Source organism: Dromiciops gliroides, chromosome 6 (genome assembly GCF_019393635.1).
Source record: "Dromiciops gliroides isolate mDroGli1 chromosome 6, mDroGli1.pri, whole genome shotgun sequence".
In the NCBI taxonomy this organism is placed as follows: domain Eukaryota; kingdom Metazoa; phylum Chordata; class Mammalia; order Microbiotheria; family Microbiotheriidae; genus Dromiciops; species Dromiciops gliroides.
Window position 1 is genome coordinate 156,102,167 of NC_057866.1, and position 18,094 is coordinate 156,120,260.

Below are 18,094 nucleotides of genomic sequence, written 5' to 3' on the forward strand. Positions count from 1 at the left end.
AAATAGAACTAATTTTCTTCCTTACTACGCTTTCTACTCTCCCAAACCTCCTTATTCTTCTTGAGGGTACCACCATCTTTTTAGTTATTTAGGTTTCCAATTTGGAGTCAAGATGGAGTCCTTCTCCCTCACCTCATGATCTTTCTGCTTCTTTAACCACCATATCTTTTCTGTCTACTTCTCTCTAGTCACATATCCACCACCCGAGTTTATGTCCTCACTTTCTTTTTCCTTTTACGTTCTTATTCTTGCCTAAGACTATGCTGGGTTCCCCTAAGTGGTCTCTGGCTATCAGTCTCTTCCCCTTTCACTCTTTCTTCCAAACAGCTGCCGAAATGTGGGGTTTTTTTTACTAAGATACATATATGAACATGTGACTCCTGTTCAAAAAAGCATCAGTGGCTCTCTATTGCCTAATGTATAAAAGATAAATTCCTCTGCTTGGTATTAAATGCCTTCTACAAACTGTCTCCAAAAATATCTTCCATTGCCACATTTCACATAACTGTGCATTCCCACATGCTGCATTCCATTCAAGCTAGGTTTGTATCTGTTTTTCCAGATTTGGACAAACTATAGCCTTTTAAGCAGGCTGTCATCTATGCCTGAAGGCAAACCCTCCTCACTTCACTCATGCCTTTGTCATTTTGGCCATCCAGCACAATCTGAACCTGAACTAAAATTTCCTCTATGACATCATGACATACCTAAAAGACACCATGAAGTTTTTGCTTGAATACATCCACTGAGGGAGAATCAGTTATCTCCCAAGACAGCCCATTTTATTTTTGGACAATTCTTTTTTTTTTTTTTTTAGTGCGGCAATTGGGGTTAAGTGACTTGCCCAGGGTCACACAGCTAGTAAGTGTTAAGTGTCTGAGGCCAGATTTGAACTCAGGTACTCCTGACTCCAGGGCCAGTGCTCTATTCACTGCGCCACCTAGCTGCCCTGACAATTCTAATTATTAAGAGCATTTGTAAAACTTTGATCCTTTGCCACTAATTTTGCCCTATGGGAAACAAATGGAACAAACCAAATCTTTCTTCCATATGACTACTCTTCAAAAATTGAACAACTCTCATAATTCCCGAGTCTTCTCTTCTCTGGTTCCTTCAACAGTCGCTCAAATTGAATGATAGCAAGGCTGCTTTTCATTTTGGCTGCACTTCTCTCAAAGCTTTTCAGTGTATCCATATCCTTCCTAAAACATGGCAATCAGAATTAAATCCAGACTTGCAAATGTAGCCTAGCCTAATCAGGGCAGATTTCAGGACTGTTACTGCCTTATTCTTAGATACTTTGATTCTCTTACTGCAATCATATATAACATTTGAGTCTTGGGCTGTCATATAATGCTCCTGGCACATGGGATAGCAGTTGGAACTATAATTTTATTGGTACAAGGAACTCTCAGGTGAGGAAAATCCATTTAGCAATGTGAATCAACATTATCTTTGCAACATATTCTTTAAAAGTTGCCTAGATATATAACCTATATCAGATTACCTGCTGTCTAAGGGAGGGGGGAGGGAGGGAGAAAAATCTGAAATTGTAAAGCTTGTATAAACAAAAGTTGAGAACTATCTTTACATGTAACAGGAAAAAAAATAAAATACTTTATTAATTTAAAAAAAAAAGTTGCCTAGAACACTTAGAGGTTAGTTAACCCCTAGTCACATAGTCAATATGTATCAGAGGTGAGACTTGAATTCAGGTCTTCCTGACACAGAGATCTGCCTTACTGACTCTTAATAACAGTCCACTGAGGAGGCGGCTAGGAGGCGCAGTGGATAAAGCACCAGCCCTGGATGCAGGAGTACCTGAGTTCAAATCCAACCTCAGACACTTGATACTGTGTGACCCTGGGCAAGTCACTTAACCCCCATTGTCCCGCTTTAAAAAAAATAACAGTTCACTGAAACCCCTATATTTTCAAAAGATGAACAATGCCTCCCATAATTTGCCATAATATCTTTGATTCTTTTGAACCCAGTTGCATAACTTTATATTGATCTTTTAAATTGTTTTCATTTTAGATTGACCCCCCCCTATAGTTTAGTCAGTCAAAATAGTTTTAGATCTTGACTATCATAGAGTGTTGTGTTAGCTGCTGCTCCTAGCTTTGTGTGCTCTGTAAAGAAGACAGGCATGACACCTATGCCTTCACCTGACTCTCTGATAAAACAGCATGGGAATAAGTAGAGGTACCTGAGCTTTCCACTAGAGACCTCATTCCAGTCTGATTTTGAAGCAGGCATGACCGTACCATGGGTCAAGAGATTTGACTAGTTCCAAATATATTTAACTGTACCACTGGCTAGGCTACTCTTCTCTACACTTTCCACAAGGTCAGTAGGGGAAATATTGTTGAATACTTGGTTAATATTTAGGAATCTCTATTCTGGGCATTCTTCTAATCTGTCATTCTAACAATCATATAGAGAAAGGTAGGTTGGATCCTTATGATCAAATTTATAGAAACTCGCCATTCAGATAATTGAAGTCAAGGTTCTTAACTTTTTTGGGTGTCATGGCCTCCTTTGGCTGTAAAATGAAGCCTGTGGATCCCTTCTCAGAATACTGTTATTATTAAATGCATCAAATACAATATATATGCTCACAAGGGAAATAAATTATATTAAAATAGTTATCTGTCTATATATCTATATATTCTATCTTCATCCATGCATCCATCTATCCATTCATCCATCCATCTCTCTTTCCTCCCTCCCTCCCTCCCTCCCTCTCCTCTCCCCCCTACCCCCGACCATCTCTTAGTCTCCATCCATCTAGCTAGCTATCTCAGTTAGTTAGCTCTTTCATGACTGCCAACCCTACTGGTCTGTTTCCTGAAGTCCTGATTTAATTCCTTCTTTTGTCCAAGGATCTGACTCAGAGGTGTGCTGGAACGTTTGAACATAGAAAGGCAGTTGTTAAATTGTGTGTGCCAACAATTACATGAAAATTTGTCAAACTCTACAAATCAGGGCTTGATTTATCATTGTCTACACTTAAGAAAATGATAGGAAAATGTTAATAATGAAGATTAAACTTAAAAGTTTGTTTTGCATACTTTTTTCTTCAGACAACTTGTTATTAAACATTTACCAGAACATCCCCTGTATTTACTCCAATGACAATTCCAATTCTCTCTCTTAGCCTAAATATGCACTATTCCTTTTTTTTTCAGGAGTCAATGAGGGTTAAGTGATTTACCTAGGGTAAGTGTTTGAAGCTGAATTTGAACTCAGGTCCCCTTGACTCCAAGACAAGTGCTCTATCCACTGAACCACCTGGCTGCCCCTAACATATGCTATTCTTGTTTATTCACATTCCTATATTCCTATATCACACCATACTCTTACTCAAAGCAATGCATATACAATCCATACACTGTCCATACATATTCCCAAAGTAATACAATAAGCCACTATCAGAAAAAGGAATTATTTGAATGGGGAGGGGGGAGATAGTTGCTTTTACTTCTACTCTACCAGCATTGGGGCATGAGATACTCTCTGTACCAATTATTTCTATTTTTGATACCATCTTCAGGCATATTATGACATTCTTAAAGTCAAATTATCTTTATTCACTTCATTTTTTTATATGACACTTTTAAGGGAGAACAATTCCTACAAGTAGGGTGGTGTTTTAGAGACTGTTATTACTCAAGGGCCAATAATGAAAGTTTGAGTTACTATGTACTTAGGAAGAAAATTGTTTAATTTTGTATCTAGTACTGAAAGGGTACATTTGTGAACTCACATGAATGTTTTTTTTTTAATTATTGAAAATGAAAAAAAAATCTTGTAAAAACCAGAACTATTTATACTTAAGAAAAAAATTATTTTCAATCTAAAGATAAGGGCTTCCTTGGTTTTTTTGTCTTCCCCTATTTTCATTTCTCAGCCTTTGGTAAATACATGCTTCTCAACAGAGCTCAGACCTCAACTCCCCTGTGCAGTGTTCCTTTTATTAGTAACAACTTGTGGTCAGTTCAGGGACTGTCTTATGCCTATCATAGCAATGCCCCAGTGAGACCTCTTTCAAAGTTCCTTTTTAAATCTTCAGACTAATGATCTGGTCATTGAGTTTTATGGTTTTCCAATGAGATATAAAATGTAGAATGTTCTAATGGCATGTCAACAGACTGTCAAGTATTCAGAGAAATTGCTGCCCAGCATATATCACGAGCACTCAATGAGCATTTGATGTATGAATGAACACACAGATGGGAACTATATGGGAAAAAAAATATGATCACTATATGGACTACCTTTGTTATATGCTAAATATTGTCCTGTTAATTTTAAGGAGTGGGTACAGAGCAATTATGGGAACAAAAGGAATGACTTCTTAACCATGGATGGATTACACCAGTCATAGGGCAGCGTACCTTAAAGAAAAAATATTCAGTGGCTTGCAGTCAAAATATGAGAACAGTAATATTGTAGGGAAGAATGAACAAGAGTGGCAACAGCAATTACTAATTACTAGCAAGAGTGATTTCATTTGCTCCTGACCAGGCATACTTACAGATTTAAATAAGGTGCAGAGGTAAAAAAAAAAAAAGAGTAAAGAAAAGTTAGATTCATTCATATGCTTAAAAATTAACTCTTTGGAAGAATCTATATTTCTCATCAAGAACAAAGTGTTATGATTCTGCTCATCACTCTGAACACCAATCTACCCTTTCTTGTTGCAGAAAAAAATTCTCTGGATAGGGAAAAATTTATCAGTTCAAACTTCCTTTAAGTGATTTTGTAAGGGAGTTGGACCATGTAAATCATTCTCTAAAAGCCTTTCTAAATGATAAGAAGGCAAAAAGTATTATTGTTTAATTAAATGCTTAATTAATGTTTATTATTGCCAACATATTCATTTCAAGCCAAATTTATGACAGAGTTGAATTTTGTTTTTTATGCACTGTATGTGCTCTTTATAGAGCAGTGCGTAGTTTATAGTGCATGGCATAATCAATGTAGTATATTTATGCCCATTTTATAGGGCTTGGGATATAATTTTACTATTTTAAGTGCTTATAGTGTTTTATAGTTGCTGTATCTTTGCTTTTATGACATAATATTGGTCATTTGTCACAAAATTCTTGGTCAGGAACACAACACCCAATTTCAGTTCTGTTCCTACAAGATATGTGTTACATTATGACAATTTGTTTTATGCCCTGAGCCTTCAGGGAATGTATTTTGTTTTGAAGGGGGAGACCCTACCCTTCCTTTACTCTTCTGTTTTTGAGTGCACACTTATTGGAAGGCAGGGGATAGAGGATAGAGAGATCCTTACCCACTCTTCTTCATCATAGTCCGAGTGATGTGGGATAGAATCCTGCCTTTGGACTGGGGGCTGGGACCCCTCAGGCTTAGCCTCTTCCTCCACAGCATTCTTGGGAGTGGGTGATTTCTTGAGGACGCAGCCTGGCCGGGCTGTGTAGAGTGCTAACAGGGCACTTCTGACCAACTGATCCTTAAAGGCATAGCACAAAGAGTTTGTCTGGAAGAAAAGGAACAGGGATAAAGAATGCCACAAAATCTGTACAAAAAATATTTAAAGCAGATAGGAGAGATAAATATAGAGATATTTGTAAAGCACTCACTACAGTGTCACATAGCTGATGCTCAACAAATATCTGCTCCATCTCCCTCCCCTTTTTGTGATTCCAAAGAACTGGAAACAAAAGGGGTGACCATCAGTTGGGGGATGCATGTTCACAAATGAATATAATGGAATGCTACTGTGTTGTAAGAATGATGAAGGGGATGATTTCAGAGAAGCTTGGGAAGACTTGTATGAACTCAGGCAGGATAATGTGGACAGAAGAACCAGGATAGTTTATGCAATAAAAATACCATTGTAAAAACAGACAACTTTTGAAAGACTTATGTATTCCAAACAATGCAAAAACCAATGAAGATTTGAAATGATTCACTGTGAAACACACAACCCACCTCCTGAAAGAAAGGTGGTAGACTTAGGTTGCAAATGGAGACATATTATTTGGATATGGCCAGTATAGTCATTTGTTTTGCTTGACTATTCATTTTTGTTTTCTATTTTTTTTTTTAGTGAGGCAATTGAGGTTAAGTGACTTGCCCAGGGTCACACAGCTAGTAAGTGTTAAGTGTCTGAGGCCGGATTTGAACTCAGGTACTCCTGACTCCAGGGCCGGTGCTCTATCCACTGCGCCATCTAGCTGCCCTTGTTTTCTATTTCTTACCACCACCACCACCCCACCAGAGTAAACAGAGGGTAGGATAGAGAGAAAATATTTTTGATAATTGGGAGGAAGAGTGCCAGTAGGGGGCAGGATCTCTTCACCAACCTGGGATGGTGGAAGGCATTGTAGACTTGTTTTCTCTTAAGTAGAATGTATGATAGTGTAAATATAGGAACGAAAGAAAACTAATCATACCAATCAGTGGTAAATAGTGCAGTTTGGGAATGGTGCCAAGCTCTGGAGCTCTTCTGTTCTAAAAGTTAATGCAAAGGTAGTAGAGATACTATAAAAACCATCTGTTTCCATAACCATTTTTTGCCTCATTCCAAATCCTGTCTCTGGAGATGGTTTTCAGTGGGAATAACCATTTCAGCAGTAACTACCTGCTGCTTTTTTTTTTAAATGTTGGGGGAAAATCCTATTTATGCTTGATATTTTAAACAGATTATTAAGGTTAAAATGCTTCTTTATATATGTCAAGGTATACTGATTGAAATGGGTACAGAGGTAGCTGACTGTGTTTTCCTCTTGAACAGAACTCATAGGACAAGGAGGACGGAAGGTTTTGCTATCTTCCTTATCATTCTCTAACCTCCCGCTCCCCCCCCCCCGCCATAAATTTGTCACTCTAATGTTCAGTATTGGCAGGATCACTATGAAACAATGCCCAGTGGGGTTTAGCCATTGTTGGTAAATACCCAATAACTAGAATAGAAGTGACATCTACCTTATGGTGAAGGATTTCATTGCATAGATTCCCTAATAAATGTGTGCTGTCTTTGACTGGAAAAAAATGAGGGAGGTGCAGTCCTTGAATTTATATATGATATGATATGATATGATATGATATGATATGATATGATATGATATATGATGCTTAGCAAAATGAAGTGTGGGTAAAGGGCCAGCCTTAGGGTCAGGAAGGTGGAGTTTCAAGTCTTGCATATCATTGTCATGTCTGATACATACTAAGTGACCAGGCACAAGTCTCTTAACCTCCCAGTACCCTTGAGGAGCATCTCAACACTGGCTGATAGAAACAATTTGCTGATGTGCATCAGAGAAGTACTCCAAATATGCAACATTAAGTAATTTGTTCAGGCTCACCTAATTAATGTAAAGAATTGTTATTTGAGGTTTTTATGTCTCAGCGCGTACTGGCCTGGGGCTCCGCAAACCGCACGGTGCTCCACCCACTGGTTGTAGCTGATGCCAGGGCTCTGGCACCTCAAGTCATCACCACTCGCCAACACTTACATGGGCCCGGCAAAATTATAATGATTGGAAGCCTAGTGAGGGCAGTCATGTGACTGTCAGAGCAGCCATCCCATTGGCTGGGAGTGTGTGGGGTGTTTCTAGGTTTGGGGGAGGAGAATTGGGCATTCTAGGTGGAAGCTGGAAAGCGACAGGTGTTCAGTGTATTTTCAGCTGATTCCTGGGCGGTGGTATTTTTCAGGTATTATAATTTCCCTTTCCCCATTTTATTTCCTTTCCCTTGATCCTACTGATCCTGTTTGTGTGTGTGTGTGTGTGTGTGTGTGTGTGTTTGTGTGTGTGTTTTAAGTTCGTTCTTTTTAAAATAAATCTTGTTCTGTTTTGAGGGAGGCTGCTGGTCTCCTTCCTTGCCCCAATATTGCGGCGAGCCACTTAGCTAGCACTCCCCAATTAAAAATTGGTCCCGACATTACTAAGTGTCGGAGGTGGGATGGGAATCTAGACAGCTCATGATGATCACGAGTCCCTCACCTTGGCCAATGCAATATGCTGATTAGCTATCACTAGTGAGTCACTCCTCAGGGCAATGTTTGCTTCAGCTCTGCTGAAACTGAGTGTGATTATCTACTGCATTCTCTTAATAGGGCCTTCTACTACTGGAGACTATTAGGTAAATGTCTACTAATCTTTATATAATGAAAATAAATTCTTGAAGAATAGGTAAGCCATTACCCATTGCCACACTTTAGCTATTCAACTAGCACTATATAATAAATTTTCTTTTGGAAGGGTGAAGGGAAGTAGGGATGAGTGTCTGGATCTGTGATTTCATCAACCTATGTAAATCCCACTATGAAAACTCCCTCCATCAATGTAGAACTCATTTATTTCTTCCTGGATATTTTATACTTGTTCATGGCCCTGCTCTCTCCTGATTCTCTTCTTCACCTCTCTAACCACTCTTTCTCAGTTTCATCTTCAGCATCTTCAACCATGTCATGTGTAATAGCTTTGGGTATCCCTCAAGTATCTGTCCTAGGCCTTCATCTCTTTTTTTCCCCTATGCTATCTCACTTAGTTAACTTGTTCTTTTTTTTTTTTTTTTTTTTTTTTTTTTTAGTGAGGCAATTGGGGTTAAGTGACTTGCCCAGGGTCACATAGCTAGTAAGTGTTAAGTGTCTGAGGTCAGATTTGAACTCAAGTACTCCTGACTCCAGGGCCGGTGCTCTATCCACTGCGCCATCTAGCTGCCCCTCACTTAGTTAACGTCTAAGTTTAGATGAATTCAATTATCATCTCTATTCAGATGATTACAATATCTACACACCTAACCCTAGTCTCTCCAAAGAGCTCTGATCTTATATTACCAACTGCCTTTTCAATATCTTGAACAGACACCTTAAGCTCAATATGCCAAATACTGAACTAATCTTCTTCACCAATTCCTCCCCTTTTCCATACTTTCCTATTACTTTCCTATTTCTGAGGCTACCAAACTCAGTCTTGGTGTGTGTCATCCTCTCCTCCCCCTCACTCTCATTCACCCAACATATTCGACCATTTGCCAAATATTGTCATTTCTATCTTCTGTTTACATCCATTTAAATTCCACTCCTACAGCCGCTACCTCTCACTTTGGTGATTACAATAGCATTTTGGTAGGTCTGCTTGCCTTGGATTTCTGTCCATTCCTCCACTCATTTTCAAATTCATCTTTCCCATAGCACAGGTCATCTCCTCATCCTGTTCTCTTCTCTAATGACTCTGTCTTACCTCCAACGTTAAATATAGTCTTTTGTCTGGCAAGTTTTTCCCAACCTGACCCTTTCCTACCTTTTGAGTCTTCTTCCACTTTACTTGCCTCCACATACTCTTCAGTCAATTCATCCTGGCCTTGCTAATCTTCATACACCACCTTCTGTCTCCAGTCTGCACCTCTGAGATGCCTCAAAGCTCCATTGCTCTTCAAAACTCACCTGAAACCCTAGCATCCACAAAAGGCCTTTCAGGACCTTTGCTTGCTGATTCCTCTAGGTATTTTCATGTTCTCTCCCCTATGATAATGTGACTCCTTGGGGACAGGGACAGTGTCTGGCAGGGTACACAGCAAACACTTAACACATGCTTATGGAACTAATTGCCGTGGGTGTTGCCTATGGTCATGAGATGCTAAATGACTTGATCTTGGTCCCATAGATAATATGTGTCAATGACAGCACTCAAACCCAGAGTATTATGATTCTAAAGCTAGGCATCTACTATGCCAAGAAATCTCATTACACATCATACATGTAATATATCCTACATAATAGATCATAAACCACGGAAAAATACTGAAATGAAAAGGACCTTATAAATCATCTTTTTAAATACTATACATTTTCCAGATGCGGAACCTGAGTCCTAGAGAAATTAATTCCCTAAGCTCACCTTCTAACTTCCACTTCAGTCTTATTTACATAACAGCACAGCTTGGTAAATCTAATTGTCCCCAATTTTTTCTATCTATCCACTTAATTTCTTCAAGTTCTTGATTTATAAAGTAAAGGAAATTAGTATGTGAAAGGATGAGAGAAACGATCTAAACCCACTCCATCTGAAGTTTAAACTGAGGGTTAAAGATAGAAAAAGTAGGAGCAGCTAGGTGGCGCAGTGGATAGAGCACTGGCCCTGCATTCAGGAGGACCCGAGTTCAAATCCAGCTTCAGACACTTAACAATTAGTAGCTGTGTGACCCTGGGCAAGTCACTTAACCCCAATTGCCAAAACAAAAAACAAACAAACAAACAAAAAGATAGAGAAAGTATTGTGCCTAAGATGATACAGTGAGTTTGCAGTATAACATGAGTAGAATGAGCATTTCTCATCTCCCAGTCCAGTGAGATTTGCGTTGCAACAAACTGGCTAGCTAGTGTCTAGTTAAGATGAATCCCTAAGGGCCAGGCCACCATGCTAGCTACCAATGCTGTCAGCTGATTTACAACATTATTTGCTCACCAGCTTCAGAATAACATTGTACTCTGAATACAAGAAAAATCATAAGGAATAATGGACAAGTCTAAAAAGGAAAGCAGAGGAGTTTAGTGGTAAATAAATTAAAAAAACAAAACATAAAATTCAAATGGCAAGCCATGAGAGTTTATGAGAAAAAGAACAAAAGGATATGGAAAAAAAAAGAGTGAGAAAGGGAAATGCCATGAAGACTGAGACACAAAAGAAAGAGAAAGGAATTTCTGGAAAGTAGATAAACTGAGCCCTAAAACAAATTTGTGCTGCCATGTTGCTAATGGCAAAATACATTATACACGTAATTTTCCATACCACATGGTTATGTACAATTTAAATATTAAAAACAGGAATTCCCCATAATTCATTTTGACTAAAGTACTTTGCTTCTGATGGTTTCAATTAGCTCCCTTGGTTTATTTTTATAGCCACACAAGTTGTGTCTTTGAAGTGATGTTCTGTATTGCCTTCTTCTTCATATTTGCATGGTAGAGAACATTCAAGAGAGACATAAAAGGTATTCAAAATCATTGAAGCTACCAGATAAAGGATGGGAAGTGTAAAGCGTTGAAGACTTAGTGACTCATTACTGGCTTGAACCTTTACCTCATATGGAACTGGTCAAAATATCTATATATAACTGCTAAGAAGAAAAGGATTTTTATACTATCCCTTTAAACAACAGCAGTAGCAGCAGCAATGACACACTTTGCCCTTCTTTCTTCCCCTTGTTTTATTACAAGAATTGTTAGTAGCATGAGGAGGTGGTTAGAGTGTCAGACCTGAAGTCAGAAATACTCATGTTCAAATCCCACCTAGTGGTTGTAGACATGATTAAAACTTCCTTGAGCCTCAGTTTCCGTATTTTCAGAATGGGGAAAATATACCTGTAGCATCAACCTCACAAGCTAGTATCTTGCAAACTTTAAACTTGCAGATAAATGGCAGTTATTATTACTATTTCCATTTAAAAATCAAATATCTAAGAGCATATCTACATAGGGAAAGCACTCGCTACTGGAGTCTGAAGAAAGCTAGATTCAAATCCTCCCACTGACACTTAATAGCACTGTAACTCTTGGAAAGCTACCTTATTCACCTGTAAATTATAAATAGTAATGATATCTCTATTAACTGACTCAGTCTCCTTATCTGCAAAATATTGATGGAGACCCATAGTACCAGTCTCATGGGGTTCTTGTGCGAATCAAGAGAGAAAGCATGCAAAAGTGATTATGTAAGTAGAGCTGCCGTCCAACTAAGCCCTCATTCATTTATTCATTCAATCAATCATTTATTCAAAGGACTCAATATCTCCTAGTTTGAGTATTTTGTAAATGTTTCATTCTGTGGGCATATGAGAATGAGAAGAATCAGAGATAGCGATTTTTTTGTTGGTTTGTTTGTTTGCTTGTTTTTGTGGGGCAATGAGGGTTAAGTGACTTGCCCAGGGTCAGACAGCTAGTAAGTGTCAAGTGTCTGAGGTCACATTTGAACTCAGGTCCTCCTGAATCCAGGGCCGGTGCTTCATCCATCGAGCCACCTAACTGCCCCATGTTTTTACTGTAAAATACCTAAGCCACCCTCACTGTGGTGCCAGTCAGGTAACTGAACCCCCAGTGAAAGTCTATGACTCATTCAAGGTGACCGATCCAACAGTTAGTAACATCACTGAAACTCAGAACTTCCAGCTTCCAATTCTAGAGGCTCCATTCTATCATACTCCCTTTGGTATGCACCTACAGCTCTTCATTTGGAAACCTCAGATTTCATGTCATAACAATGACATCTTTTTAAGTCCTTTGTTATCACAGCCCATTAGATGGTATGATTTTAGGGCAGTTTCTTGTCCATTCTATGTATCCAAAAATTCATTATCTGGTTCAAAATGTAGCCATTTGAGAAGTTTCTTGCTAATAAATAGTAAATGTAGCATCCCGGTTGATGCTAAGATTTGTGGCCTATGCCTAACTATACTTGCAAATTTCTCTGAACTGAAAATGTTCTCACTTTAAATGAGCTTTTATGAGTTCTAAACAAAGGATGGATGGCACACTTGGAATAATGAAAAATAAAAGGAAAAAAAAGAAAAAGGAAAAAAGATAAGAGCACAGGGCAGATTCTGAGCACAGGGAGTAGACCAATTTGATCAGTTCTTTGTCTTTTTACTTTTCCATTTCATCTCTCTCCCTTCTCTCCTATCAACCTTCCAATCTCCCCTTTCTTGAGAATTGTGATTTCATTGGTATGGGGAACTGTTGCTAAGGAAATACTTTCTACCAATGCAAGTTGTGCACACCTTCTGTTACTTAGGGTCATAGAGAATAATGCTTAGTTAGAGTATCTATAAATTTGGGAGATTCCTAACTGTCAGAGAATGGCTTTTGTACTATACTAAATCACTGATTTCTGGACCTCAACCATGTTTTTTATAGATTATTTGGAAATGGAGCAAGATTTTGGGTGTCTACATACAGTATCTAATTAAGAAAAAAAAAATCAAAGACCTAATCTTTATTTAGGAATTAGTAACTTTCCCATCAAGAATTCTTAAAATAGGGCAGCTAGGTGACACAGTGGCTAAAGCACCGGCCCTGGATTCAGGAGGACCTGAGTTCAAATCCGGCCGCAGACACTTGACCCTTACTAGCTGTGTGACCCTGGGCAAGTCACTTAACCCTCATTGCCCCCCCCCAAAGAATGCTTAAAATTAGTTCCATTCTGTATTCTTTAAGGAATATTTCTATGTTATATATATATATATTTTTTTACACACAAGGTATTTTATTTTTTCCATTACATGTAAAGATAGTTCTCAACTTTTGTTTATACAAGCTTTACAATTTCAGATTTTTCTCCCTCCCTCCCCCCTCCCCTAGACTATGTTATATATATATATATATATGTACACACACACATATATGCATTGCCTGTTTGTGTAAAGATATAGATATACACACACATATACACAATATCTGATATATACACATACATATACATGTAAATACATACAGACACATACATGTGCACACATATACACACACTACCCCTAGGAAGTTGGAGGTTATATATGGTATAGGAATCTTTCCAGGAGGTCCCAAAAGAGAAGCAGGAAGGGTCACTGGAATCAGAGAGTTAGTCAAATATTAAAGTCATAAGTGCAGTAAATCTGTGGAAAAGATAAAAAGGCAGTACAAGGCTGAGAGGTGGATATGACCATACCTATGGAGTTGTTGAGCCAAATGACAGGAATTTGTATGAGGCTGTCAGGTGCTTAGGGTTAAGGTATAAATGCCCACAAATAGATTCAAGACCCAACCATTCTACAAAGCAGGGAAAATTTGAACAGTGAATTTTATCATGTATTTCAAATGTGTATTTCTGCCATAACTGAATGACTGTTATATGTGTTCCAGGAACAAAGGGTTCTCCTTCCAGAAGAAGAAGGTGAAGGGGATCAAAGAACACCTCAATACTCTCCAGGTTGTTAGGGAAAACAGAGATTTCCCAAAAGGGAAGAGAAGTAAGGCTTCTGTGGAAACAAAGGGTCCTGAGATTGAACAAGGGAAACATTATTTTTGTCAGGATATTAGAGTGGAAGAGTTTGCACAGAGACAAAAAGGAAGGGAAGTGACAGCCGGATGATTTTAGCTTGAAATCATAATGAGGCTCTCTCTGAAAAGGATAGAGGTGGATGTTCTGAAAGCAAGAAGCTACTTGTCCTCCTCAAAAATTATATAGTAGAGGAAGAAGAGAAGAGTAGTAGTGACTGGTGATTCTTTGCTCAGGAGTATTGAGGTAGTTATTTGCCAACCTGAGAACAAAAATAGAGACATATATTGGATTTGGGGGGCATCTATCTAAGAAATGATATGGAGCCTTCTAGAAGGAGCCACAAAACCTATTGTGAATGTTTGTCTTTAAATAGGAAAACCCTTGCAATGTGTAGATAGCAGTCCAAGGACACCTTTTCTCCAAACTAAATTTCCTATATCAAGATAAAAAGGTGCCTGTCGAAGTATTTTCTAAGGAAAATGAAAGTAGTGATCTCTATGTCTATAACAGTAGTTAATGGTTTGACTTTTGTTATTAAGAGGGCACAGAAATGATATGAATAGCATTTAAAGACCAACCACCTGACCACATCCCCAGAAGACTCGCACAATGGAGAGCCAACCCTTGGAGTCAGGAGATCTAAGTTAAAAAGTTATGTCTTCCACAAAATATTACCTAGGTGACCAAGGGTCAGTCTATTTAACCTTCTCAATGCCTACAGTCAACTTTCTATAAATTAATTTGTTGCTGTTCTTCTTAGTCAAGTCCTACTCTTGTGACCCACTGTGGGGTTTTCTTGGCAAAGATACTGGAGTAGTAGAGTAGTTTGTCATTTACATCTCCAGCTTATTTCACAGGTGAGGAAACTGAGGCAATCAAGATTAAGTGACTTTCCCAAAGGTCAAACATCTGGTAAATGTGCCATCTAGCTGATCATAAATGAATATGTTAAGAAAATAGTTGCAATATACTTCAATTGGAGGGAGTTGGCACTGCTGGGAATTTCACGTTGATTATATCACAGATCTGTATCACTCTATTTCCATCACCCCACTCTATCATCCCCCCCAAAAAAGAGCCCAAGAAAAAACACAATGTGCTTTGAGATCAAATGAAAGACTTAATCAAATTTTGGACTGAGAGGTGGGGAACAAAGAAAGTGTTATAATTTTTTATAGGTTGCATTTGAACTAGACTATGAAGACTGGGTAGGATTTCAAAAGAAACAGGCAGACTATAAAAGAGGTCACTCAAAGAGTAGAAACAAAATAATGATTCCTCACAAGATAGTTAGAAACTTAACATTTGACAGTATGAGTGAAAAAGCTTAAAAAACACATGATTCATGAGACTTTCACTTTAGAAAACAAAATCTTAAATCTAATATTTTTTTTTAAAGAAGCCTAAGCCTAATCTATTGAGGGTAAAGTCTATATTGTTAACAGTTATAAAGATGAACTTAATGAAATTTACCAGAGTTTCTGTATAACACGTACATTCATTCATTAAGATGAGTGTAATAACTGGTACACTTACCACTATAGTTGCTATAATTTTTTGGTTATATAGATATTCCTTATGTGCTTTTTTTCCCCCCCTTATCTACCCAGGATGAAAAGTTCTAAGGATTTTTAAGCTTCTCCATTTCAAGTATATAGTATATTAAAAATTGAATAAAGCAAAGGAGGAGCCTATCCTATATTTATTCGATTATCTAGCTAATAGTCATGTCAAAAAGCATATAAATTGAAAAGTGAATTCTCTTACTATTAGACAAAGCTTTTGTGTCTAGAGAAACAATGTTAGAAAAATTGCTCCTTAAAGTTATAATCATCTTAAGTCTCTCAGAATGTCTATTACAATGAGTTAGCCCCTTTTTTGATTAAAAAAACCCAACAAGTCAATTTCTGGTAAAGTATAAAGTGATTAGTAGAAAGAGCCAGGGGTTTGAAGTGGGGAAACTTCAAGTTAGATTCCCTAGCCTTTAACAAGGCATGTGAAACTAGGCAAAAAGACTTGAACTCTTTGGCCTTCAATTTCCTCATTTATAAACATAGGAGGGGTACCCTATGATCCCTTGCTAGCTCCTAAATCCCTTATGACCCAAATATATTAGTTCCACCTTAAAGAAAGAATAAAAAACTAGATCAAGGAGGTAAGAATTCCCTCATTTCTCTACACACACAGACAGACCTATGAAACTTTAAAAACGCAACATATTTCTACTGCACCCTAAGTCATAAAAAAGTGAATGTTCAAATAGTGAATTCTGCCCCAAACCAATTTTGCTCCACTTACTATAAAAAGATTCCTGTTTTTATCTCTGAAATCTACTAACGGAAATTCCATGCTATTTGGAGTTTGGTTAACTTAACAGATTCATTGCAAGTCCAGACATCTAAATCATAGAAAAAAAAATCTGAGACACAGACAACTTTTTAAAAAATCTCCTTCATATTTTAAGCACTGACAGATTTGTTGGTAGGTAAAGATAATCTAGTCAAAGGAAAGAAAAGGAAGGGAAAAGTATGAGCACTGCCTGAATTAATGAGGAGAAAAATAACCCCCCTAAAAGAATCATTCACTGCAGTAAGATTGTAAAATGATGTATGAAATGACAAATTCCCTGCCAGTGCACAGGAAGAATATAAATTACTGCTTGTAATCACTGCATGGATATGATATTGGCTGTAATTTTCAGCTTGGTGCACCCAAAAAAATCTCACCGAATCTGAGAGGCTGAAGAAATCCAACAAGAGCCATAATTATTCTGATTTTGCCATCCCACTTTTATCTTGTAGAGTTATCTGTCTTTAAATGACTCTTCTCTTTTCTTCCTTTCCTTTGCCCCTCTGCCACCAGACATTTATTAAGCAGCTAGAAGTAGTGTGTTAAGTGGGTTTTGGGTCTGTAGTGGTTTCACAAAATACAAACCAACACACACAACTCACACACACACACACACACACACACACCCCCTGAAGGAATTTCAATCACATTATATTTCCAAAATTTCATGCAGCTGAGAAATGTTATATCACCACTAAAGTTAATAGGAAGACAATTCATAAACCACTCAACATTATGCTAGTGCTAAGCACTAAGAGGTAGCTGTTAAATTTACTTATCAGGAGGTTTGAATAAGAATAACAGGTCAACATTTATACAGGTCTGTACTATTGTAAAGGGCTTTACAGACACTATCTTTTATGGGTTTTAAATGGTCATCTCCTATCTAGAGGATACTCTAGTCCATACATCTAGCCTTCACCTCTCTTCTCTCCACATAAACTATCTACCATTTACAATTGGATATCCCATAGGCATCCTCAAGGTCAACTTGTTAGAACTCATTATTTTTTTCCAGTGAATCATCTCCTATTCTTAACTTCGCTGTTTTTGGTGATGGTGCCAACTTAGAGTTATCAGTCAATTTCACCTTTATCCTTTATATTGCAAGAAGTTGCCAGGTCTGGTTAATACTATTTCCTCTTGTGTATCCCCCATTCAATCCATTCATAGAACCAAAGGATGATGGATTAAGAGCTGGGAGAAACCTCAGAGCCCTTTGGGTCCAACTCCCCCTTACTTTAACAAATGAGGAAATTGAGACACAGCAAAAGGTGGTGAATTATTCAGGGGCACATAGTTCCCTAACTGTTCAAGATGGAGTTTTGACTGACTTTTAAGTCCAGTGTCTCTTGTTCTAGTCAACCATCTCCTTTCTTTTGAATATTGCAATAGCCTCCTAATTTAGCTCCTCTTCTATTTGCTTCCAATGCCATTTATCTAATTTCTACCACCCCCCCCCAATCCATTCCCCCCATAGCTACTAAAGTGATATTCTAAGATCTAGGTATGACCATGTCACTCCCCTCCTCAGAAAGCCCCCAATGACTTCCTCCTACCTATGAGGGGGAAAAAAACCTTACAGATTGCTGTGTTCAAATTTAATGTGTTTGACATTCTGACATCAGAATTTCTTTCCACACTTCTATATTATTCTCCTTTGTTAACTCATCATCCTAGTCAAACTACTCTATCTGCTCATACCAATGCATATTTTATGCTGGTCTTCA

General features: G+C 37.9%; 1 protein-coding gene across 3 annotated transcripts in view; it reads right to left on the reverse strand.

Moving 5' to 3' along the window:
- The window catches only part of INPP4B (inositol polyphosphate-4-phosphatase type II B), a 965,936-nt gene that overhangs the window by 172,395 nt on the left and 775,447 nt on the right, over positions 1 to 18,094 (reverse strand). For all 3 annotated transcript variants that reach the window (XM_043973131.1, XM_043973128.1, XM_043973129.1), the window contains one exon: positions 5,309 to 5,515. In XM_043973131.1, coding sequence (XP_043829066.1) covers positions 5,309 to 5,515 — 207 coding nt within the window. The remainder of the gene's footprint in view (positions 1 to 5,308; positions 5,516 to 18,094) is intronic.